Source organism: Danio rerio, chromosome 8 (assembly GCF_052040795.2).
Source record: "Danio rerio strain M-AB ecotype USA chromosome 8, GRCz13ab, whole genome shotgun sequence".
Classification (NCBI taxonomy): domain Eukaryota; kingdom Metazoa; phylum Chordata; class Actinopteri; order Cypriniformes; family Danionidae; genus Danio; species Danio rerio.
Genome location: NC_141028.1, coordinates 9,157,583 through 9,183,457, shown reverse-complemented (window position 1 = coordinate 9,183,457; position 25,875 = coordinate 9,157,583). Strand labels below are relative to the sequence as shown.

The 25,875-nt window shown below is 35.9% G+C and overlaps 1 protein-coding gene, 1 long non-coding RNA gene and 1 pseudogene across 6 annotated transcripts in view; all 3 read right to left on the bottom strand.

Annotated features, from left to right (window-relative positions):
• Window positions 1-17,482, bottom strand: part of pcsk1nl (proprotein convertase subtilisin/kexin type 1 inhibitor, like) — a 29,795-nt gene extending 12,313 nt beyond the window's left edge. For 2 of the 3 annotated variants that reach the window (XM_087263746.1, XM_087263747.1), the window contains exon 1: window positions 17,325-17,473. In XM_087263746.1, the coding sequence (XP_087119872.1) occupies window positions 17,325-17,402 (78 nt within the window). In that variant the 5' untranslated portion in view covers window positions 17,403-17,473. 3 annotated transcript variants of the gene reach the window in all.
• Window positions 6,098-8,906, bottom strand: zgc:112966 (annotated as a pseudogene). Of its 2 annotated transcripts, NR_200045.1 has the most exon segments (9): window positions 6,098-6,582; window positions 6,668-6,788; window positions 7,212-7,357; window positions 7,449-7,546; window positions 7,749-7,860; window positions 8,166-8,219; window positions 8,303-8,371; window positions 8,493-8,517; window positions 8,750-8,906. The product of NR_200045.1 is annotated as a zgc:112966, transcript variant 1 (transcript).
• A 5,023-nt stretch (window positions 17,483-22,505) lies between the features above and the next one.
• On the bottom strand, window positions 22,506-25,807 carry LOC147842560 (uncharacterized). Its single transcript, XR_015497357.1, has 2 exons — window positions 24,706-25,807; window positions 22,506-24,629 (listed from the first exon to the last, which is right to left on the bottom strand). It is a non-coding gene; the product is annotated as an uncharacterized LOC147842560 (long non-coding RNA).
• Between the last annotated feature and the right edge of the window lie 68 nt (window positions 25,808-25,875).

Sequence of the window (25,875 nt, the reverse complement as noted above, 5' to 3'; positions counted from 1 at the left end):
ATGTGTTTAGCGTTTTTCCTTATTGCAAACACAACAGTAATCTGGTAGCGTTTGTGCTGCTTTTGCTTTTTCCGGTTTAATTATTGTGATCTCCTGATTGCAACAGAGAAATACTGGGAAATTTCTGTATAATGTTGGCATTTCATGCAGTTGAGCCTTATAATCTTAAAGTGTGAGCATAAATCACCTGTTTTGTAATCACTTTAGACATTACACTAGAGAATCATTCAAATACTAGCTCTAAAGTGATGTTGGTAATGTAGCAGCAATGGTTCCTGCTGTTTTAATGTCAGCTGCAGCTGCAGATGAAAATAGATGTTTAATTTTCTTTTTTCCATACACGATTATGCCGTCAAACTGTGGAATAAATGCAGTATCATATTTGTAGCGATGCGATGTGGCTGTATATTGTCGTACATCTCCCACCAGTGCCGATATACAGCCACATTGCACTGCTACTCAAATCTGTGATATTGCTTAAATCAAATCAAATCACTTTTATGGTAACATCATCAGCAGCACGTGTGATATGATGAGTGAAAAGCTTAGGTTATGGCTCTAGACAGTGCAAAATACAAATAGTGCAAATACAACGATATTGCAAAATACAGACAGTGTAAAATACAACAACATACTCCCAAAAAAACATGACAATGTAAAATTGACAGTAATATGTACAATGAATAGGTGTCCACATAGTTGTAGGCAGTAATGTTTTAAGTATGGATTGGTTATAGTTGAAGTCAGAATTATTATCCCCCCTGAATTATTAGACCCCATGTTAATTTTTTCCCTCAATTTCTGTTTAACGGAGAGCAGATATTTTCAACACATTTCTAAACAATAGTTTTAATGACTCATTTCTAATAACTGATTTACTTCATCCTTACCATGATGACAGGAAATATTATTTTATTAGATATTTTTCAAGACACTTCTATACAGCTTAAAGGGACATTTAAATGCTTAACTAGGTTAACTAGGCAGGTCAGGGTAATTAGGCAAGTTATTGTATAACGATAGTTTGTTCTGTAGACAGTTGAAAATAAAGAATTAGCTTAAAGGGGTTAATAATTTTGTCCTTGAAATGGTTTTTAAAAAAAAAGTAAAACTGCTTTTATTCTATCCGAAATAAAACAAATAAGACTTTCTTCAGAAGAAAAAAAATTATCAGACACACTGTGAAAATTTCTGATAAACATCATTTGGGAAATATTTAAAATAGAAAAATAAAGTAAGGGGGGGGGGCTAATAATTCTGACTTCAACTGTATATAAAAATTGTTATATTATTATGATTTCAGTAGATGACTTAAACAGCTCAATTTGGAACGAATTCATTGGGATTGGTATGATATTCAAATAATGTGTGTAAAGCAAACAGATAGCGTTTCTAATTGTAATAAAATCTAATTGTATTCAGGATCAGACATGAATTAATCAAATGTAAATAAAGAACACTGCACAGTCTTCATTGTATAAAAATAACTGCAATCAATCATTAATAAAACTACAAAAGTTACACATTTTTATAAACAAATGGTTTAAATACACTTGAAATCTCATAAGCATTTACAATTACTCCACAATGTGGTTCTTGGGGATCTATTATCTCACTCCAAATATTCTAATGGATGAATAAACTGAACTGACATAATTAGCAATAAATTCCAATAGTGCTATAATTGTCACTTTCACAAATGTGTTAATATCATAAGGTAAAAAGTACACAAGCTGTGATTGTTTAAAAGAATGTAACGTGTCATTATCAGTGTTATATTTAAAAATAAAAAAATCTTATTAAAATCTTCATTCAAATCTGAATGGATTTACGTGACGACGTCACTAATATGCAAATTAGTTAATGATGTCATCTGGCAACATTTAGCTACTTTTTATTGGAAATAGTTGGCAACACTGATCGCAGACGCAGAGTTGATTGAGAGATTGGGACAACAGGCGAACCTTTAAACGAACGAAAATAAAAAGCATAGATTAATTTACAACGACTGAGGGGCAATGAAGTCAGCGCATTGGTAAGCAAATGGTAACTTAAGTAGAATGGGGCTCTCCGTATGAATGTGTATGATGTTTATGCGCTGCTAGATGTGTTCCGTTGATTAAATGACGTGTCTGTACCCGTATACTTGTAAATTACGTTGATTTAAGAGTTATTAAAGATAATGTTATCGATTTTTTTAAATTTTACTAAAGTACATGTATAAATGACAGTGTTTACCTGCTATTAAAAATATAATGTTTTGAATGAGAAGCTTTAATGTAGCCGTGGCGGGATGAATTTTGGCGTGGCGCCCCGTCATGAATAAATAAATGTAGAGGAAACCATAAATGAATATGACGCTGCACTATTTGATCAGCTGATAGGTAATGTGATTGTGTTTTAACCTTGCAGTAACTTTATGTTAGTAAAATGACATGGAATGAACCGAATAAAGACTGTTATCGATTTAAAGACATTTTAGACGTTAATTTAAGCTCAACATTTTACAGTCTTAATGTAGGAAACAGAACTTCAGGTGAGTAAACCTTCATAAAATATGGGATGATTTTTGTGCCAATAAGAATGAACGTAACTTTATAAAACTGAACGTAACTTTCCAAGAAACGATCAAAAATATGGCACTGCAAAAGAAGAAAATCACAATGAAAACGAAAAAAATGAACTCAGTCGCACGAATTTAACATGTTCTTCAAATATGCTTCATTCTTTGTTAATGATTTTCAAAGAAACGTTTTCGCGAATCATGGATTTTGAATTCGTTGCTACAGCTTTCGCTTACGCTTCGCAAATTTTCGTTTGCTGTTTTGGCACAAACTTCTCGTGGGGGTGGGCTTAACAGCGATCTACTCTGATTGGCTAATGAGCTTTTGATGGACAGTTGCTCTCTGACCTGGAAGCACAGACGGTGACGTCAGTGGAGCGCATATCAAAAACTTGTTGCGGTGTGCAATACGTCGTGCCTTATATTAAGTATTAATGTTAGTATTTTACCTACGGTCGGCTCTTTCCAAAGATGACCTCCCGGGAGAGACACGGAGCGGCATCATCTTCCACCTCATCTTGTCCCTCAGGGCAGCTTGAAGTAAGTTCGTGTTGCTAAAGTAACGTTTATCAATAACATCAATAAAAGTTTTATTCATGTATAGTGGGCAACAGTTCTGGCTTTATTTAACACTTTTATTGTTGAAATGATGTTTAGAAACGTTATACATTTTTGGTTTATTGTGTAAAAACGTTTAATGTATATCAAGATACAGTGTATAGATGTCAATCTAAAATAGATGTTGCCTTTTCTTTTAATGCTACTTGGTCAGGACCAAAGACAAGTCACTTTTCCAGGTAGGCACTGAATGATTGCATATAAATTCTAAAGCTTACAGATCTACAGGAGCTACTCTGAAAATCAGTGGCTGCTGTCAACTGTTTGGTTTGCAACATTCTTAAAAATATCTTCTTTAATGATCAGCAGAAGAGAGAAATCTAGGACAAGGCTTAAGTCTTGTCTGAGAAACTGGGCAAAATAGATATGTGATACTGCTTGCAACACTGGTCTGGGCTGCGTTTCCCAAAAGCATCGTAAGCCTAAGAAGTTCGTAGAAATGATCGTACGACTGATCTTAATATTACGGTCTGTTTCCCAAAAGCATCGTAACTTAAGTAGCACTTGAAAATCTTAGTGGATCTACGAGTGCTCTGGAGTAATCGTAAAGCCTTAAGTGCATCGTAAGGAGACAGAGTTATGAGGGCACCTGCTGGACAACCGGCAAATTGCACCTACAATTTACTTCTCTTCAAAGTCATTATTCATTTTATTTGTACGTATATCTCTATTCATTTATATTTTTGTCCTATTAGCAAATGCACATCAGGTGGGGATAATTAGGCTAAACTTTTCAAAAATAAATGTAAGAGCTTATTTATTTATTTATTTACTTATTTATTTATTTTGATGTGAGATAAGCAATTTTTGATAAAGAAATTGATAAATAATTCTACTTAATTAAGGTTTCATATAAATATCGAAAATGATGCTGATGTCATTTCCGGCAAGGACTGTTAGAATTAGTTTTATGCGAGATTGGAGCAAGACAGTGTTTTTACAGTACGACATTTCCAGTTAATTTATGTTTTTAAACTGGCTCAAAAATATTTTTTTTTATGTTATTCGAGTTGAATATACATTCACACAAGTAGAAGAACAATTATATGGATTGCTATAACATGTGCAACAATAACGAGCCATTCTATAGCGTGACATTTCAGCACTTAACAAACGGATAGCGACTCCTAAGTTGCACTTAAAGCTGGGCTACGTGCAATTGTGTTAAGTGCATTTTTGGGAAACGCACGTGAAACAATAACGAACGTTCGCAAAATGACTCGTAGAAAACGCTCTTAAGTGCTAAGATCAATCGTTATCGGGAAACGCAGCCCTGTACAATGTATGTTTAAAGTGATTTAAAAAATATATATATATTTAAATGTTTCTCCTGAACCCCTTTTATAGATCCTATACCTTGATGCTGCTGAAAACAACAAGGCATCAATTGCTTTCTTGTTCGTCCTGGAGGGTGTTCACAAACATGGGTAGCCTTCAAGGTAAGAACACTGTTAATACGTGTCGTTTATGTAATATCTTAAAGTCTTTTAGAGTCAACATCTTAACTACATGTTGTGTGATATCAGTGTATGGTACTATATTTGCACAAAGCAAATTATGTGAATTATGATATATTGAATTCTTCACAAATGTGAGTTATGGTATTTTTAAATCTTGCAGTGTTCTGTTTTTACAAAAAGTGACCTATGTTTATACATTTTCAAAGCTAATGACTTTAATATACAGTTGCAAATATTTCTTTGAATAAAACCTAACTTTGAATGAATATTCCCTAAATCTTTTCCAGAGTACGTGGTGACCAGGGAGTTGAAAACGTGGACATTGCGCGTTGCATGTTCTCAGTACGAGGAACTGGTCAAGGTAGCTTCTATGCCGGAAAAAGCGTTCACAATCAAAGGTGCTATTTTATGTTATTTTTGTTGGGGTCCAACAACCACTAGCTTGATAACATTTTTTCGGACATGTTAATGTGTGGCATTACATTATACCATAGTCTGTTTGCTGTTTTGTAAGCATACTAAACAAAAATCTTTTTTTTTTTTTTAAGAATTGAGCGCCTGTGGTGTGATGTTTGGTCAGCTGTCACTTCAAAATATTATGAAATCCTGCATGCAATGGTAGATGGAGTGCTTGATTTATCAAATGAATTACACCTCTTTTGTGTGCACTACACAATTCTTCCATGGCTGAAATCTGACCTGAAGTGCTTCATTGGGAGCTGGAACAACCATCCTATCATAACCGAAAGATATCTTTTACCAAATCAGCTTTGAAACATAGAAAAGTTGCAGACACCAGGGATTGAGCCAGAAGTAGAGGTATTCTTTATTCATCTCTAAAATTCTTAATTTTGTCACCCTTATTTCTTAAAGATTTTAAATTATTTTTGTGTGGATCTTAAGGTATTTAATGTAATGTATTTTACAACAAAAGCGCTTCAGAAGCATGGTAGCAGACTTCTTTGTAAATGTGCCTAACTTAATCACTTGTGATGGGTATAAATTGAAAACACATCTTAATACCAGATTTGAACAAAAAAAGTTATTGACATTATTTCAAAAGAGCTGAAAACTTTCACCTACTTAATGTTTCTTTGATTTTGCAGACATTGGAGCGTTTGTGTCAACAGCAAACTGATACTGACCCAGAAGATGGTGTGGTGGTTCCAGAGATCCAATGCCCTTTATCTAAACAGAGCCTTGCTCTTCTGCATGGATTTTTTGATGCCTTGACATCATTATTGAATAACCGAGAGCTCTACTGTATGTCCAGTCACTTGATATTATTCAAAGACTGCTTTAAAATTTCACTTTTAACAAGGAAAACATACAAAAACACATGTAGTTCCATCAGAAATTGAATTTACAGGAATACACATGGAACATTTAGGCAAAACTAACTTCATAATGTTATGAAAATTTAAAACCTTGCCAAGAAAAACTTACAAAAACACATGTAGTTCCATCAGAAATTTAATTCACAAGAATACACATGTAATGTTTATGTAAAACTAATGTCATAACAATGTTTTGAAATCTTATAAGCCACTCTTTCAAAAATAAAACAAATGACAAAGTATAGTGTCTCTCTCTTTTTTCAAAAGCTCCAAGTCCAATTAAAAGGACAAAGAAGTGTATTAACAAATCTGTTCTAAACCCTGTAAAAGTAAGCTCCCTGTTGCACTGCAATTCTCATGTTTTCTTTAAATTCATTTAAACTTGTTGAATGTGCAGTGGGAAATGTGATTGTCTGGGTCCATGCACTGTCCACAGGGTAGCAAATTCTGTGGTCTGGCATACGTTCCATGCATGTATGGTCAAATAGAACAGTGATTTTAAAAGCTTGTCTTTCTGAAAGAAGCAAATGCACGTGTGCTTGACCAGACAGCCACTGCATTACTTTTGACACACAAAGTGCCTCCTCATCCTCAGGATCTCCATCTAGGGCAGTAAATATACAATATGTATTTAAGCTCTAAAAATAGGCATCTGCCTTTCAAACGTTTTGGAATAACAACAAACTTACTTTCGAGTTCCATAAGAAAATCCTGGAAGTTATTCAAGATTTGCATTTCTTTGCGGTGCTTCAGAGTGCCACTCTCACTCATTTTGGGGTCAAGATGTGATACGATATATTGAGAGTCCATCTGGAAAAACAAGAAAGATGACAAGGTAAGTTAAGAGGGGTAAAAAAAGACATCATCTAAAGAGCATTCTGTATGCAGCACACAAAAATTTTCTCTAACACGGTGGTTCTCAATTCCAGTTTTGCAAACCCACTGCACATTTTGAATGTTTCTTTCATCTGACACACTTGGTTTAGTTCACGGAGTGGTCTTATAACAAGCTCATGACCTGAATCAGGTGCGTTAAAAAAAAAAAATACAAATTGTGCTGGGCTGTGTTTTCCAAAAGTATTACAAAACCAAGTTGATCATAGCTCTATTGGTAACATTGGTTCTACTATCAACTTACAATGCTTTTGCAAACGCAGCCCAGAGCAGTGGGCCCCCAAGACCTGAAATGAGAACCTCTGCTTCAACATTTTTTACAAAAGTTATGCACCTCACCTGATCATTGCCACCTTCAAAAACAAAGTGGCTACGGCAAACTTCTTTGTTCTTCTCCATGATATCCACTAGACGGTTAAGTTGGAGACCCTCACGGAGCTGTTGAAGCATACGAGTCCGTCGAGCAGCGGCATGCATTGCAATTGCTAATAGAACAGAAACAAACATTGTTTTACAATCTCATTATTAAACTCACATTGTTTAGAATATAGACTTAAGGAATGCATAACATGATACCCCTTTATATTCTCCTTGTTTTGCTCATTTATAGGGCCAGTGTAGCCACAGCTCATTATTTGATCACTGTATTTCGACAGGTCTGAAGTCTCCTCGATCTAGACAGAATTGAAGATTTTCTTGAAACATTTATAAAAGGTACATGGCAATAGAAATAAACTACAGAATTACAAATTGTTTTCAGATATACCAATTTAATCAGTGGTGAAAATTCCATGTTATTATCCCATTATTATTAATATTATTAATAAATTCCATGTTATTATTCCATGTTATTATGTTATTAGTATCATTATCCACCTTGATGTTTTCAAGGTTTCCACTTAGAAGGTAATTGTAACACCATTCTTGTAAATATCGTGGAGCTGGACCACCTTGTGCGAGACTTACGGCAAATATTTCCCCAGCAACTCTATAACAATAACAAGAAAATTGTGAAATACAATTTCTACAGTCAGCAAGTACATTTTCAACTCATTGTAGGAGCCATTTCTATTCTTTGTTATTTGTGTTGTATGGCACTAGAGAGTGTAATACAACAGCTAAGCTAAGATAATGTTAAAAAAACACCTTTATTATTTATCTACAGAAAAAAAGTACTTAAACTTTGCAGACAAACAGGACACTTTGCCTCTGTTGATTAAAAAGCATGTAATGATGTAAAATACACATTAAAAGAAGTAAGAATAATGTCAAGCCAAGCAACTAGGTGATTACCTTTTCTTCAGTAGCAGGAGATAAATCAGGTGAATCAGGAGGTAGATTGGACAGCTAGAAATAGACAAAACATTTGACATATTTCCACATGGATCTTACAGAATACTCATTAGGTTTATTTAAACAATTTATCTTACCTCTGGTTCTGAGTCTGAAAGTTTCTCATATTCAGCAGTGTTGCATTCCTTCACGTGCAGAGCAAGAATCTGTAGTGGCATAGATTTAAAGCATTTCTTACATTCAGCTTTAGGCATCTGAGAGAACTCTTGGGCATCAGATAAGCTTTCTGTAAGCTTTAGAATTTATATGCAATCATTCAGTGCCTACCTGGAAAAGTCACTTGTCTTTGGTCCTGACCAAGTAGCATTAAAAGAAAAGGCAACATCTATTTTAGATTGACATCTATACACTGTATCTTGAAATACATTAAACGTTTTTACACAATAAACCAAAAATGTATAACGTTTCTAAACAACATTTAAACAATAAAAGTGTTAAATAAAGCCAGAACTGTTGCCCACTATACATGAATAAAACTTTTATTGATGTTATTGATAAACGTTACTTTAGCAACACGAACTTACTTCAAGCTGCCCTGAGGGACAAGATGATGCCGCTCCGTGTCTCTCCCGGGAGGTCATCTTTGGAAAGAGCCGACCGTAGGTAAAATACTAACATTAATACTTAATATAAGGCACGACGTATTGCACACCGCAACAAGTTTTTGATATGCGCTCCACTGACGTCACCGTCTGTGCTTCCAGGTCAGAGAGCAACTGTCCATCAAAAGCTCATTAGCCAATCAGAGTAGATCGCTGTTAAGCCCACCCCCACGAGAAGTTTGTGCCAAAACAGCAAACGAAAATTTGCGAAGCGTAAGCGAAAGCTGTAGCAACGAATTCAAAATCCATGATTCGCGAAAACGTTTCTTTGAAAATCATTAACAAAGAATGAAGCATATTTGAAGAACATGTTAAATTCGTGCGACTGAGTTCATTTTTTTCGTTTTCATTGTGATTTTCTTCTTTTGCAGTGCCATATTTTTGATCGTTTCTTGGAAAGTTACGTTCAGTTTTATAAAGTTACGTTCATTCTTATTGGCACAAAAATCATCCCATAATAAAACATAGGCAAAATGTAACTTTACCGCGGTTAAAAACGTAGCCTAGTTCCTGAACAATGGAGCAAACAAAACAAACTGACAAGCCAACAATAAAATGCTCTTCTTATCAACCCCCCAACCAACCGCCTCCCCCGCCCCCAACAACTAAGTTAGAGATTTGGAATATAAATAAAGTAATGAAATAAGCTTTTCTGCTAACAGTAAGTAAGCTAATTTTATAAACCGACAATGCACATTTCTCTTGTTTTCTAACATAAGTAACGTTATATAAAATAAGTCAGTAATTTGACGCTGTTCTAGTAGTTTTAGGATATTTAATGAAAAAATCTTCTCTATATTCTGCCTTTAATGTACACTCACCAGCCAGTTTTTTAGGTACATCTTACTGGGTTGGACCACATCATTACACCACCACCACCAGCAGCCTGATACAACCGTTGATACAAGGCAGAATGAATTCATGCTTTCATGTTGTTGATGCCAAATTCTGACCCGACCATCCTAATGTCGCAGCAGAAATTAAGACTCATCAAACCAGGCAACATTTATCCAATCTTCTATTTTCTAATTTTGGTGAGTCTGTGTGAATTGTAGCCTCAGTTTCCTGTTCTTAGCTGACAGAAGTGGCACCCGGTGTGGTCTTCTGCTGCTGTAGCCCTTAAGAATTGACGTGTTGTGCGTTCAGAGATGCTCTTCTGCATACCTTGGTTGTAACGAGTGCTTATTTGAGTTACAGTTGCCTTTCTATTAGCTCAAGCAAGTCTGGCCATTCTCCTCTGACTTCTGGCATCAACAAGGCATTTGTGCCCACAGAACTGCCGCTCACTGGATATTCACTTTTTATTTATTTATTTATTTTTTTATTTTTATTTTTTTAAGGATCATTCTCTGTAAACCCTAGAGATGGTTGTGCGTGAAAATCCCAGTAGATCAGCAGTTTCTGAAATACCAACAACCATGCCATGTTCACAGTCACTTAAATCCCCTTTCTTCCCCATTCTGATGCTGGCTTTGAACTGCAGCAGATCGTCTTGACCATGTCTACATGCCACAATGCATTGAGTTCCTGCCATGTGATTGGCTGATTAGAAGTTTGCATTAACAAGCGGTTGTACAGGTGTACCTAATAAAGTGGCCAGTAAGTGTATTTCCAAGTAGCAGACTAACAAAGTATCTATGACACATTTGAATAAATAAAACATTTATGCTATACTTTGAAGTGCATCTTCATCTGAAAGCACAGACACGCACACCGCCCACCCCAGGATGACACTTTACAGACTAATCATTCATGCATTCGCCACATTTCATTCAGAGGAAGCATTAGTAAGCACGTTTTATTCTCCTCTGTATTCACACCTCCTCTCCACCCACAGTCGGTCAGACACTTAATTATACACACACACACACTCTATTGAGCTGCAAAGAAAGATGCTTTTCTAGACATGAAATGACTGTAGTGTGCAAAGCAAGCACAATCTGACAGTATGAGTTACCCGCTCTTCCCCTGGGTATATTAGTTCTGTCACGCACTGATGATTTATCTTCACCATTACTGATAGGAGGACTGCTTTTACTGATTTATTGTCTAGAACCTTAAATGTGTTTCTGTAATTCATGTTAGCCACCACAAAGAGCTTCAAGATTGAGTTTATAAATGAAGTGCTGAGTCATGGCATTTGTCTTTGCTTTCTGTGTGCAGCAGATTTATTTTTAATTGCAAAGCGAGCGCTGATAATAAGCATCAGTGTTTAAAAATTACCCTTTGTGCAAGTTTGGTGCTATTATGAATCATATTCTGTTTCAGAATGATGAATAGTTGTTGAGTCGGTTCTTCAGTTTACGCTTTGGGTCTTTTGTTTTTTTGCCAGGCTGTCATGATTTGATGAATAATGTATGAGGCAGATAGTGACGTATGAAAATAAATGAACAGGATTCCTCCGAGCGCTGTATGGGTGGATTTGGTGACTCACGCTGGCGCATTGTGACGTCTGTGTTGCTCCAGAATTGCATGGTATGTGTGTGTGTGTGTGTGTGTGGGTGATGCTGAGATCTTGCTGTTCATAAAACAAGTTCAAGTGGTGCCGAACTCATGGTTCTGTACCATCTGTTCTACACTGCATTACTGCACCAGTTGAAGGATTTCTAGCATAAGCTACTGCTGCAGATTCCAAGCAAAATGTATGCCGTATAAGTTTGTGTTGTGTGACCAAAATGTATGTATATTTCTTTATTATATGAATGGGATTGTTCTTAAGATATTGGTATGATGCAAAAAGACTTTATAAATCTTGCTTTTGCATTAAAAAATCCATAGCAAGTGTAAATTTTACTGTAAAACATTTGAGTCCACAGTTTGTGTAACCTTAAGCTGATATTGGTGGCATTAACATGAACTAAAACTATTACATAAATTATTATAAATTTATTAGAATTTATTTATTTGAATTTGGGATGCACATATCATTTCAGCATCGATATCACAGTGTGTGCATTCACAATAGTCACATTGCAAGATCTGCAATGTTGAGTTGGGATTATAGTTGATCATCAATAAAGACTAAACAGTGTAATTTTACATCACATTTGATTTTTCAGCTACTGTACCTAAATATCTGTCTACTGCTTGACTCTTCAGAAATCTGTAAAGCACTGCTTATTTCATTTTTATCTCTTTTATTCATCCTTGCAATTTGTTTGTTTCACTGCTACAAAATTTTCCCAATCAGTCTAAATTAATCGCCTTGCCTTGATTGCACTTGCCTTGCCTTAATTGCACTATTATGTTTTTCTCTTCTTCTTCGTTCTTTTATATCACATTTGACCTGTTTTTATGTTTTTACTCATTTTTATTATTTGTTATTATTTTTATTTTATTTTCTTCTTTTATTCTTGCAATCTTTATCGCAGAAAAATAAAATATTACAAAGTCCGATTTTTCCAGTATTGTGAAACCTTAATTTACATATTAAATTCTTTATTTTTATTAATTAGAAATATAAATAATACAGCTAAAATATACATTTGTAATGCATGTTTTCTTTTTTCTTATTTAAAAATTTAATCTCAAAATAAAAAATTAAATTATAAAAAAGACAACATATCAATATAAAAAGTTCTAAAACACACAAAAATTACAAAATATAATATTAAAATAAAAACATTAAAATGTATATCACAAAAAAAAAAACAGTGTACGATTATTATTTTCTTCCCCAATATCATGCAGCCATAATTTGAATAATAATCCATTAATTTTTATTAATTGGAAATATAAATAAAATGGCTAAAAATATTAATTTGAAATGTATGTTTTCTTTTTTTCTTTTTATTTAAATCTCAAAATAAAAAATATAATTATAAAAATACAACATATACATAAATAAAAAAGTTAAAATATAACAAAATTAAACTAAAATTTTAATACAAAAACTTATATTAAAATGAAAACATTACTTTAAACTGTAATACTTTTATGTGATAATTATTACTATTCATTTATTTGTTCTTATTCTTTATGGCTTAGTCACTTTATTAATCCGGTGTTGCCATAGCGGAATGAACCGCCAACTTATCCAGTACATGTTTTATGCAGCGGATGCCCATCCAGCTACAACCCATCTCTGGGAAACATACACACTGAATCACCAAGGACAATTTAGCCTACCCAATTCACCTATAGCGCATGTCTTTGGATCATGGTGGAAACCGGAGCACCCGGAGGAAACCCACACCAACACGGAGAGAACATGAAAATTCCACACAGAAATGCCATCTGACTCAGCCGTGGCTCGAACCAGCGACCCTCTAGCTTTGAGGCAACAGCACTACCTACTGCGCCACCGCATTGCCATAATTAATACTAAAATAACATTATTAAAATTATTTTAAGTAATAATAAGTTATTAAAATTATTTTAAGTGATAAAATGTTAGGATTATCAGCGATCTAGCGGCTGCAGATTGCCATATATTGCCAATATATATACTACATATTTGCCATTACATGATGGACTACATATTCCATCATGCATTTTGTACTGTACACATCGGTTCCTGTTTCACTTTGATTACATGAGCACACACACAGCCGGAGGATTGTTATGGACTGATTACATGGACTTTAAATACAGCGCACAAACACACACATCTGGGCTGAGTCTGTTAAACTGTATTGTGAACTTTTACGACGCGTTTTTCTTGCCTTGCCGGGTTTGACCCTCACTTTGTTTTCTTTATTTTACTGTTATTCCTGCTGCTTCTTGCCTTTTGACCATCCACCTGATTAATGACCACGACTCTGGATTGCCTATACATCTGCCCTGTGTTAACCGTTGCTTGCCTGACCATTCTGTTAAATAAGCCTGCATTTGGATCTGCACTCCTTTATCAGCGTCCAGTCACATTACATTAAAACTGTTACAGTATGTTTCACTTTTAGTCATATTAAATCTTTTCTGGAATAAAACATAATATACATGAAGACGATGCAGCACACTTTAGGTTACCTGATAAACAATTTGACAGTATAGATAGCTGGAAAGATGGATGGATGTAAGTGAGAAAACTGAGTGTGCTCTCTGAAAGCTGTTGCCATGGCAGCTTTCCTCCTCCGCTTGGAGTGAAAGAGCGGCTGTTTGCTCTGCTAATGAGATTGTGCTTCCTCCGCTATTGATTTTATCCTCTGTTGTCCTTCAGATATGGCCCATAATTCCCAAAATCACTATGGCGTTTACATGCAGCTAAACACGGCTCAGATTCAGAGACAGAGTTGCTGTCCGTGGTCCTGAAAATGTGAGTGCGCATGGACAGTAGTGATTGCAAACAAACTCAGTAAATTACTTTAATACACATCTATCCAAAAGCTGAACTATCAGCTTAACTTTAATGATAAATGCATTTTAGTACATTTGGATCAATGAAATAAAATGTTTAATACATTTCTCAAAGAAAGAAATTTTGGTGTAAAAACCTTTTTATAATCAGAAATTGCTCGAAACTATTACTAGGAAACTTTTTATGCCAAATTGTAAAACTGTATAAAAACTACTAATATTTTCTTGTTTCTTTGTTTTATTTATACATTTTTAAAATTTATTGTTTTTACATTTGGTCTAAGAATTGCTAGTAAACTATTAAGCTTTCAATATTTTATCTTTATGAGCTATTTTGATTTGAAAAGCTTTTTTTTCCTAGTACAAGAGATCAGTTGTAAATCCTGGCAACTCGGCCTGTCACAATAATCAATATATCGACTTACCATGCAATACTTGGAGATGACCTCAGTCATTTTTGCAATTGCAATATATATATATATATATATATATATATATATATATATATATATATATATATATATATATATATATATATATATATATACAGATTCACAAATAACATTAAAGCCATTTAACAATGACATTTACATTCTCCCTTCCCAGTGTCAAAGTTGATAACTGAACATTTACCTAGTAGGACGTTTATCTTTTTAACATCTAAGTGTAGACTTTAAATAAGCTTAAGAATGAGAAGTATTTTACAGTGTTTATGGCTGTTTGCATTATTATGCATTATTATACATAATCAGTGGAAATAAATTGACAATAATATTGCTTATCGGAACAATTTCTGTGACAAAAAATCGCAGAGCAAAAATTCCCTAATGGCGAGGCAGTGGCGCAGTAGGTAGTGCTGTAGCCTCACAGCAAGAAGGTCGCTGGTTCGAACCTCGGCTCAGTTGGCGTTTCTGTGTTGAGTTTGCATGTTCTCCCTGCTTTCGCGTGGGTTTCCCTCCGGGTGCTCCGGTTTTCCCCACAGTCCAAAGACATGTGGTACAGGTGAATTGGGTAGGCTAAATTGTCCGTAGTGTAAGAGTGTGTGTGTGTGAATGTGTGTGTGAATGTTTCCCAGAGATGGGTTGCGGCTGGAAGGGCATCCGCTGCGTAAAAATAATAAGTGGATAAGTTGGCGGTTCATTCCGCTGTGGCGACCCCGGATTAATAAAGGGACTAAGCCGACAAGAAAATGAATGAATGAAAAATTCCCTATCCTGACAGGCCTACAGGCAACTGCATATCAACAAACTATAAAACATTTCCAAAAACATCTCATAGGCTTGGATTATTCATATTGGTGCCACATTGACAAAAATACAATGGATTTACTTAAAGGGTCAAGAAACACCAAAACACATTGTTTTGAGCTGTTGACAGTCGTATATGTGTCACACACTGCTATAAACACTATTAGGACACCTATATTTCACTAAAAAGTGAAAATTGGTACAGCCTAAAAAAGCTAGCATGCATATTAATGAAGTTGCAGCGCATACATAATGGAGCACGCTGATTGGTTTGAACAAAGCCTTACTCATGAATGAATGAATGCAACACACTCAGAGACGTAATACGGGACGCCCTTTTACAGACGTCCAGTCTGCACGCTGGAATACACGCTCATGAAAGCTCATGGCCGTGACGCAGCTTCAAAAATTTGTTTCAAACCGCAAGTACGAATTTGCTCAAAATAACGCAAAAACAACCAATTTTCACTTTTTAGTGAAATATATGTGTCCTTATAGTGTTTATAGGAGTGTGTGACACATATACGACTGTCAACAGCTCAAAAAAATGTGTTTTGGTGTTTCGTGACCCTTTAATATTTTTAAAGTAAGTGGTTGCTAACAATTTATATGGGTTTATATTTATATTGCAAACTTTTAAGCAAACAAAGTTGAACATTACTAAATGCTATTTGTTTAAAATCACCCCTTCAAAATTGTTGAAAAAAAAAATTAATTCTTGTTTTTTCGGTTTAAATAAAATTAATTTTTTTTGACCTGTGCATTTTACAGATAACGACAACATTTGGCGTTGAATTTAAATCTGTAGATCTATGTTTACTCTATAATAACACATAGAACAGTCCTGCTCTAATCAGCCAAGAAAGAACACGACGTCACATCGGCTGTTATAAGGAGTCTGTTTTAGGGCTGCACAATATGTCATTTCAGCATCGATATCACAATGTGAGCATTCGCAGTAGTTACAACGCAGGATCTACAATGTTTATTCTGGATTATAACAGATTATTTTGCAAGTATTTTTAAGGCCTGTGACTATTTGAGCATTTTAAAAGCATCCAGGCCTAAGAAATTGCACTATTTAACTTTTATAATGATTAATTTTGTTGATAATGTTTATACATCGAAGACTACGCAGTATTATTTTACATCTGATTATTCAGTTACTGTATACCTGAAAAAGTCTTAAGACTCTATGGAAAACAATAAAGCTGTTTATTTTATTTGTATCTTTTTTTTCTTTATTGAATTCATCTAAAATTGTAGATTATTGATTACATTTCTTGCAGATGCACTGTCTTACAGAATCATCCAAATCTAAAATTATAAATTATTTCCAAATAGAGATATTCAAGTCATCTGGTGAGATTGATTCATATTGCAATGTATATCACAGAATAATCAAGATGTTTGATTTTTAGCCCTAGTCTGTTTACCATCCTTTAATAACGTGGAGCTGTGATTGAAAGATGCACGTCATGTTCAATTTGATCTTTTCATGTGAGCTTTTAGCTGAGCATCCATTTATGCGCTTTGAGTTTCTGAGAAATTTCCAGAATTTAATCAGGAGGATCCACAGTAAAGCCCTGTTGATGTGTGCGCTGGTGTTGCCAGGCGATGATGATTTGTACGCCCTATTTCACGCCATCTGGCTCGAGTGATCTCATTGCTCTCAGTGAAATATTACTTGTGTAGAAATTAACACGCAGCCAAGCAAAAAGCAGCCAAATAGGACGTTGCGTGCTTTCACATCTTTAAAATACAGTATATGTGGAAGGATACATACAGAAATTTTAAATTAAATGTGGAAACTCTTTAAATCCAATCAACATTTAATAATATCAGTTGCACGCGTCTAACTGCATAGAGAGAAAATGAGGAAAACATGCAGCCATCAGAGTGAGTCATTCTCAGCATACACGCATGATGAAGGCCTGGTGTGCTGTTTGGTTTACCTTTGCCTCTGGTGTGTGGATCTGGAACAGCGTCAGGGAAAGGAAAAACAGAAGAGAGCTGCTCAGAAGGCCCGACATCCTGGAGGAGAGAATGAAGCTGCCCCTGCAGTGTAGAGAAACGCTGCCACCAAACACCAGCGCAGAGATGCACAGATACAGAGAGGGAGAGAGAGAGAAAAGGAGGAGGTGGAGGAGGAGGAGCTTCACGGTTACTCTGAACAGAGACTATATGGGGCGTCTGCAGACTTGGATCCAGGCAGTTTTACGACCAAGGCAGTTTTACGCCCCACAGCCTTACGCCCCTGTTGTTCCTAATGCATTCAGTAGGGGGGGATGAAAGATACATGACCACATAATACATTTGAAGTCAACGCTCTCAGATTATTAAATGTCCTGTTAATAAGTATATATAATTTTAATTAGATTACGCTAAATATGAACGCTAGATTAATGTATCATAAAGTGAGTTATAAACTCACTATAAAATATGCAGAATTGATACACTCACTAAATAATTCCAGATTTGCAAAAGCTCTATTGCAAATTAATTTAGATTCATTTAATAAAAAAAATTTAAAAACACATGTTGTTGGATACTGTAATGGTTAATTGTAGCCTAGCTATACGTTTTTATATAGAGATATGCATCTGTTGTATTGTTTATAGATAAATTTGCATTTTAAAAATACCAAAATGATAACCAAACAATACAGTGTAATATGGAGTAATGATGTGCTTTGATAAGAATGCAGAGGTATTGTTACAATAAATATGATGAAAAAATAAGGGATAAACAATATGATTGCATGTGCAATGCAAACTTCATTAGTAATTTATAAAATGTACTGTATAGCTAGGCTATATGAACAAAAATGAGTAGACCATTTATAATTGTGAGTTTCTATATGCATTTATGGATATATCATAGTTTAATTGTTTAAACTAGAACAGGATTGTATTATATTGATTGTAATTGAAAGCAATGCAATTTTAAAATTTAAAATAAAATCAATTAAATTTTCAAATCTGTTTAGATTTATTTCAACATTTAAGAAAGTCAAATTTGGAGGAATAATGTAGTGTAGTTGAAGTGTAGATTTGGCTGACAACCCAGACCATGCAAGTGTATTGTCTAATCTATAAGAAAATATATATCTTTAAATAATTATTAAATATATAATAATTACTCCCTTGCTGAGATAAAAAAGGTAAAAGAAAATTAGCTTACATAACACACTTTCTTGTGTAGGTTAATGTTATTTTACTCTTTTGTTGATGTAGAACATGTAGCTGGCCTGCACATAGTTAGCTAAAATTGAGTCAAACTAACACATGCTGTTATACTACACCAATTTGTTTGTGTTGACATATACTCATATCGACCTTAATCTAATAAAAAAAAGGTTTAAGTTTCATGTTTGCTAATGTTTTAAACACGTATTTAACATAGATACCTCTTCATGGTGTCGCGTTTGGTTGGGTGTGATAAAGTTCTGGAGGCTTAAAATAATACTGTACTGCCTCCTTCTACTGGACACAACAGGAACAACAGGGGCGTAAAACTGCCTGCGCCGTAAAACTGCTTGGGCCGTAGATCTGTCTGGATCCAAGTCTGCAGCCTCCCCCTACTCAACAGAGACGCGAGAGAGGGAGAGAAGAGAGACCTTGCATGTGATTCTGCATATAATGGAGGATGAAAATATCCGAATAAATTCTACATGGTGAAAAATTTGTTCGAGAGGTTTAAAATGCACTCATAGAAATTGTAGATAATGGCTGTCTGTAAACAATAATATGATTTATTATAAATAATCGCAGCGTTGTTTTTCTTGCAGTGTCATGCTCTTTTTATTATGCAATACAATTAAACTGCATATGACAATACAGTTATTAGGCATTAAAATAAGCTGAAAAGTCAAATGCAGAATATACATGAATGTAAGACGCAAACTAGCATAGTAAAAAGATGTTGCAGAGAACAGTAGAGAATAATACAAAATTTTAATTAATGTTTAAAAATCACATTTGACTAATAATTAATTAAAAAGCACACACACAACCGTTTGTTTTTGTGAAAATTGGGGACATTACATAGGTTTCTATTCATTTTATACTGTCCAAACCATATATTATATTGCCCTCACCCCACCCCTAAACCCAACCATCACAGGAGTCTGTGTGCAGCTTTACTGTCTGATTAAACTCATCCTGTAGGATTTATAAGCATTTTGAGAAATGAGGACGTCACCAATGTCCTCATATTTCACCTCCTTTTTGTAATACCTCTGTCATACCCATGTCATTATACAGATTTGTGTTCTGATATGTTACAAAAACACACACACACACACACACACACACACACACACACACACACACACACACACACACATATATATATATATATATATATATATATATATATATATATATATATATATATATATATATATATATATACAAACACACACACACACACACAAGTTGTGTTATAAAATGAAAGTATTGAATGAATAAAAGGTAGTTATAAGAAATAAAATGTAGAGATCTATGTGTGTGTGTGTGTGTGTGTGTGTGTGTGTGTGTGTGTGTGTGTGTGTGTGTGTGTGTGTGTGTGTGTGTTTGTGTGTTTGCGCGTGCGCGCGTGCGTGCGTGAGTGCGTGCGTGCATGCATGTACGTATGCACGTGTGTGTGTGTCTGTCTGGTATATTCAAGACATTTTTCGGTTCTACATGGGTTCAGATCTCACTTTTGAACAACATTGATTCGGGTCAGTTCTGTGGACCACATCCACATTTATTGCACGTTCCTGTTTAAAACCACATCTGTTGACATTCAGCTGGTTCATCATGTCTACCTATAACAATGTGTACCAATCATAATTTCCATATATGTTCATTCAGTTAATTATTCAGCAGTTTATTGCTTTGCTAAGGTGCTAATCTGTGATTTCGGCAGGCAGACCTTAGCGAGTGAAGAATTTTCTCCCTTACGGTTTGACCAGATTTACAGTATACTTGCAAACGTGAATGTGCCACGTTCATCAGCTGTTTTAGAGTATAGATTCTGGCCGGCAGCTCAGCACAGAACAAGTTTGTTGCATGTATGACTAATACTGATGAAACACAGGGCAATGATATCCTAGAACCTCATTCACCTTGCTTTAGTCCACTTAGTATAGTAAATAGAAAAGAGAAAAAAACTAATTTCAAGGGAAAATGCAGCATTTATATGGCCATGGGTCCTCACTAGCAGCTTGAAAAACTAAATTATTTCATTATTTAAATTAGACAGTGAATCCCTATTGTGTCTAACAGTGGGTGTGGCCAGATGTGTTTTACTTTATATTGACTAATGCAAACACCTCTGCTTGTCTATTGCATTGAAGAAATGAACACATCTGATTGGCTACTTTGCTCAACAAAAGTGAAAACATGTTGCAAATAGAATCCTTTAACGCTTCCCAGAGCACAAGCACAAGTATATACTGGAGAATTCACTAAAATTAGCAATGTGAAATTATTATTAGGCTTTCACATTTTGACTTAATGTGGTCTGGCTTTTGTTTAAGGGCTTTTAGTATCCAAGACCCCCGAAGAAGCAGACCTGCTTAGTAAATGCCACAAACAGTTTTGTACGTTATTTAATATAATAATGTGCTGGTTATGAGTAGGCCCACATGGAATCTGCGTGCACAGAATTCCGCAGATTTTTAGCCCATCATTGATTCTGTTTATTTACTTGTGTAAATGTATAATTATTTAGTTTTTAGATTAATTTTAGTAATTGACTAGGAAAATATGTATATGATTAGGGTTTGGGTTAGGGTTAGTGGATCTAATAGGATTTGCATTTATAAACATTAAATATAGGTTAAAAAGTTATTACTTTTTATTTCATATATTAAGGTTGTAGTTATGATACTCCCAAATTAATTCTGCATATATTCACAGATTTTCAAATTCTGCGCAGAATCAGCAAAAAATGTCAGCAGATTGCGTCTGGCCCTAATTACGAGTAAATAAAACAGTTTGGTAAAATACATTACAGCATTATTAAACCATAGCTTCATCTCCCTCTGCTGGATGCATTCAAAAACTACAGCTGTAGATAAACTCAGAAATGTTTGTTTACATGTACAGATTTTGCTGAGATTTTATGTTTAAACCTTGAAAAGTCTTAAATCTACTAAAATGTTGTGCTGTAGGTCTTAAATCTTTTTAAACAGGCCCTAATTTCCATTGTTCATGTATAGCTACCCAATCTGGCCATTAACACCCATACAGTCGCCATCAATTAATCTAAATAAAACTTAAAACTTTGTATTTAAAAATAGCATTTAATTACTTACCTTACAGTAACATTTGCTTAAAAGTTCTTCATGTATTTACTGCTGAGGATACTGACCTGAGACTGAAGTAATTGACAGCTATGTTTTGTTCTATTCTTGGCAAGGGTTATTGGGTTTGTGAATGGATGTATATGAAAAGTGGTCTTTAATGAACCTAAAAGAGCACATGTCACTCCCCTACTCATCCGTTTGCACTGGCTGCCAGTTGCTGCTCGCATCAAATTCAAAGCTCTGATGTTTGCTTACAAAGCGACCTCTGGCTTTGCTCCTTCTTATCTGCTCTCACTTCTGCAGATTTATGTGCCCTCCAGAAACTTGCGTTCTGTGAATGAACGTCACCTCGTGGTTCCATCCCAAAGAGGGAAGAAATCACTCTCCAGAACTCTTGCGTTCAATCTGCCCAGTTGGTTGAATGAACTCCCTAACTGCATCAGAATGGCAGAGTCACTTGCTGTCTTCAAGAAACGACTAAAAACTTAACTATTTAGTCTCCACTTCCCTTCTTAATCTGCAATTCCCTCTCTGGCTCCACCGCTAACTGCACTAAAAAAAAAAAAAAAACTTACATTACTAATGTTTTGCTTCTTAAACTTTACATACCCGAAACTTGCCTATAGCACTTATTCATTGTTGCTCTTAGTTGTGTAAATTGCTTCCTTGTCCTCATTTGTAAGTCACTTTGGATAAAAGCGTCTGCTAAATGACTAAATGTAAATGTAAAGGTAATAATAAATAGTCAAACTAAATTATTATTATGGTGGCTTGAAAAGCCAACATACTGTTATCTCACTTAAACTTATTATTATTCTGCTTCTTCTTCTTCTTCTTCTTTCTTCTGAGACTAATTTTAAAGTCTATCTCCTCCTAACCCTTTCAAGCTTCATACCTCAAACTTTCGTCAAACCTTCAAACTGGTCTGACTCGGGTTGCTATATCTTTTCCGACTGATCCGACTTTCGGTTTTCCGAAAAACGACCCGGAAAATTCCCAAAATTCCCATTGACTTAACATTGGGTCAAACTTTGTCACCTCATAACTCTGCATCAGACTGTCCTACAGACTTCTAACTGGGCTCATTTAACTCAGTCTAGCCAGCAGCCAATAACTGATGACCTTTAAACTTACTAGCCACTCCCTAGCAACCACTTTTGGCACCCTAGCAACTGTCCCATAGACTTCCATTGTAAAAGACTGCCATTGACTTAACATTGAGTCAACCTTTGTGAGCTCATAACTCTGCATCAGACTGTCCTACAGACTAGAGTCAGGCCTCATTCAACTCAGTCTAGTCAGTAGCCAATCACTGATGGCCTTTAGACTTACTAGCCACTCCCTAGCAACCACTTATGGCACCCTAGCAACTGTCCCGTAGACTTCCATTCAAAAGACTCTCATTGACTTAACATGGGATCAAACTTTGTGAGCTCATAACTCTGCATCAGACTGTCATACAGACTAATGGCTGAGCTCATTTAACTCAGACTACCAAACTGCCAATAACTGATGAGCTTTTAACTTTCTAGCCACACCCCTAACTACCACATACTGCACCCTAGCAACTGTCCCGTAGACTTCCATTACAAAAGACTCTCATTGACTTAACATGGGATCAAACTTTGTGAGCTCATAACTCAGCATCAGACTGTCATAGAGACTAATGGCTGAGCTCATTTAACTCAGTCTAGCCAGCAGCCAATCACTGATGGCCTTTTAACTTTCTAGCCACACCCCTAACTACCACATACTGCACCCTAGCAACTGTCCTATATAATGTAATTAGCTGTGCTATCAAATGCTTATAAATCTAACATACTAATGACATGCCAATCATGCTAGCAACATACTACTCATATGCTAATCATGCTAATGACATGCTAACTCATACTGGAAACATGCTAATGACATGCTAATTTGAACTAGAATCATGCTAGTAACATGCTAATTCATACTAGACTCATGTTAATAACTGGCCTACATGCATATCTTTGCATAGCAGTGTCCTATTGACTTGGGGGATGGCTCATCTGACTCAGACAACCAATGAGCATCTCAATATGATAATAAAGCTCACAAGCCACGCCCCCAAATTGATTCCATAGACTTTCATTAAAATAGGCCAAGATGCATATCTTTGCATAGCAGTGTCATAGAGACAAGGGGGTTGGTTCATTTGACTAAGACAACCAACCACATTCAAGTTCACTCTGTAACCTCGCCCATAGCAACAAAACAGAGTACCCTAGCAACCATTCATCAACAGCTATATCTCAGCATCAGAACATCGTAGAGACTTGGAGATTGGCTCGTTTGACTCATGCTAGCATACGGAACTTCCTATATGCTACACATGCTAGCAGTGACTAGCTACATGCTAATATTGACTAGCCAAGTACTGTAACTTGCTAGAAATGCTTACTAAGTATAAATGTTTTATCAAGCATGTATGTGAGGCTTGCCTAGTAACCAACCAGGGTACCCTAGCAACTGCCTAGCAACCACCCAAACTACCCTAGCAACCGCCTAGCAACGGCCTAGTAATGCCTTAGTAAGGGCCTAGCGACCACTAAGGACACCCTAGCAACCGCCTAGCAACGCCTTAGCAACCACTCAGAATACCTTAGCAACCACCTAGCAACACCTTAGCAACCACCTAGCAACCACTTGGGACACCTTAGCAACCGCCTAGCAACACCTTAGCAACCACCTAGGAACCACTTAGGACACCCTAGCAACCGCCTAGCAACACCTTAGCAACCACCTAGCAACACCTTAGCAACCACCTAGCAACCACTTAGCAACACCTTAGCAACCACCTAGCAACCACTCAGAACACCCTAGCAACTGCTTAGCAACGCCTTAGCAACCACCTAGCAACCACTCAGGACACCCTAGCAACCACCTAGCAACACCTTAGCAACCACCTAGCAACCACTCAGGACACCCTAGCAACCACCTAGCAACGCCTTAGCAACCACTCAGAATACCCTAGCAACCGCCTAGCAACACCTTAGCAACCACCTAGCAACCACCTAGCAACACCTTAGCAACCACCTAGCAACACCTTAGCAACCACCTAGCAACCACTTAGGACACCTTTGCAACCACCTAGCAACACCTTAGCAACCACCTAGCAACCACTCAGAACACCCTAGCAACCGCCTAGCAAGACCTTAGCAACCATCTAGCAACCACTTAGGACACCCTAGCAACCGCCTAGCAACACCTTAGCAACCACCTAGCAACACCTTAGCAACCACCAAGCAACCACTTAGGATACCTTAGCAACCACCTAGCAACACCTTAGCAACCACTCAGAACACCCTAGCAACCGCCTAGCAACACCTTAGCAACAACCTAGCAACCACTCAGAATACCCTAGCGACCACCTTGCAACACCTTAGTAACCACTAAGCAACTAGTCAGAACACCTTAGCAACTGCCTAGCACCACCTTAGCAACCACCTAGCAACCACTCAAAACACCCTAGCAACCGTCTAGCAACACCTTAGCAACCACCTAGCAACTAGTCAGACCACCTTAGCAACTGCCTGGCACCACCTTAGCAACCACTTAAAACACCCTAGCAACCGCCTAGTAAAATGCTAATTCATGCTAGAATTATGCTAACAACATGCTAATTCATGCTAGAATCATACTAGTAACATGCTAATTTATGCTAGATTTATGCTAACAACATGCTAATTCATGCTAGAATCATGCTAGTAACATGCTAATTCATGCTAGAATCATGCTAACATGCTAATTCATGTAAGAATCATGCTACTAACATGCTAATTCATGCTAGAATTATCCAAGTAGCATGCTAATTCATGCTAGAATCATGCTAGTAACATGCTAATTCATGCTAGAATCACGCTAACAACATGCTAATTCATGTTAGAAACATGCTAGTAACTTGCTAATTCATGCTAGAATCATGCTAACAACATGCTAATTCATGTAAGAATCATGCTACTAACATGCTAATTCATGCTAGTAATATGTTACCTCAAGCTAAAATCATACTAACATGCTATTTACACTTTAAAACCACTTCAAACTTTCAGATTCGGCTTTTCAAGCCACCATAAAGTTTGTCCTCAAACTTTACTATCTAGTTATTATTATTGTATTATTAAATTTATTAATTTTTAATCATTATTTAATAGGGCGAGTGAAAATCTTTTGTAACTGGGGTA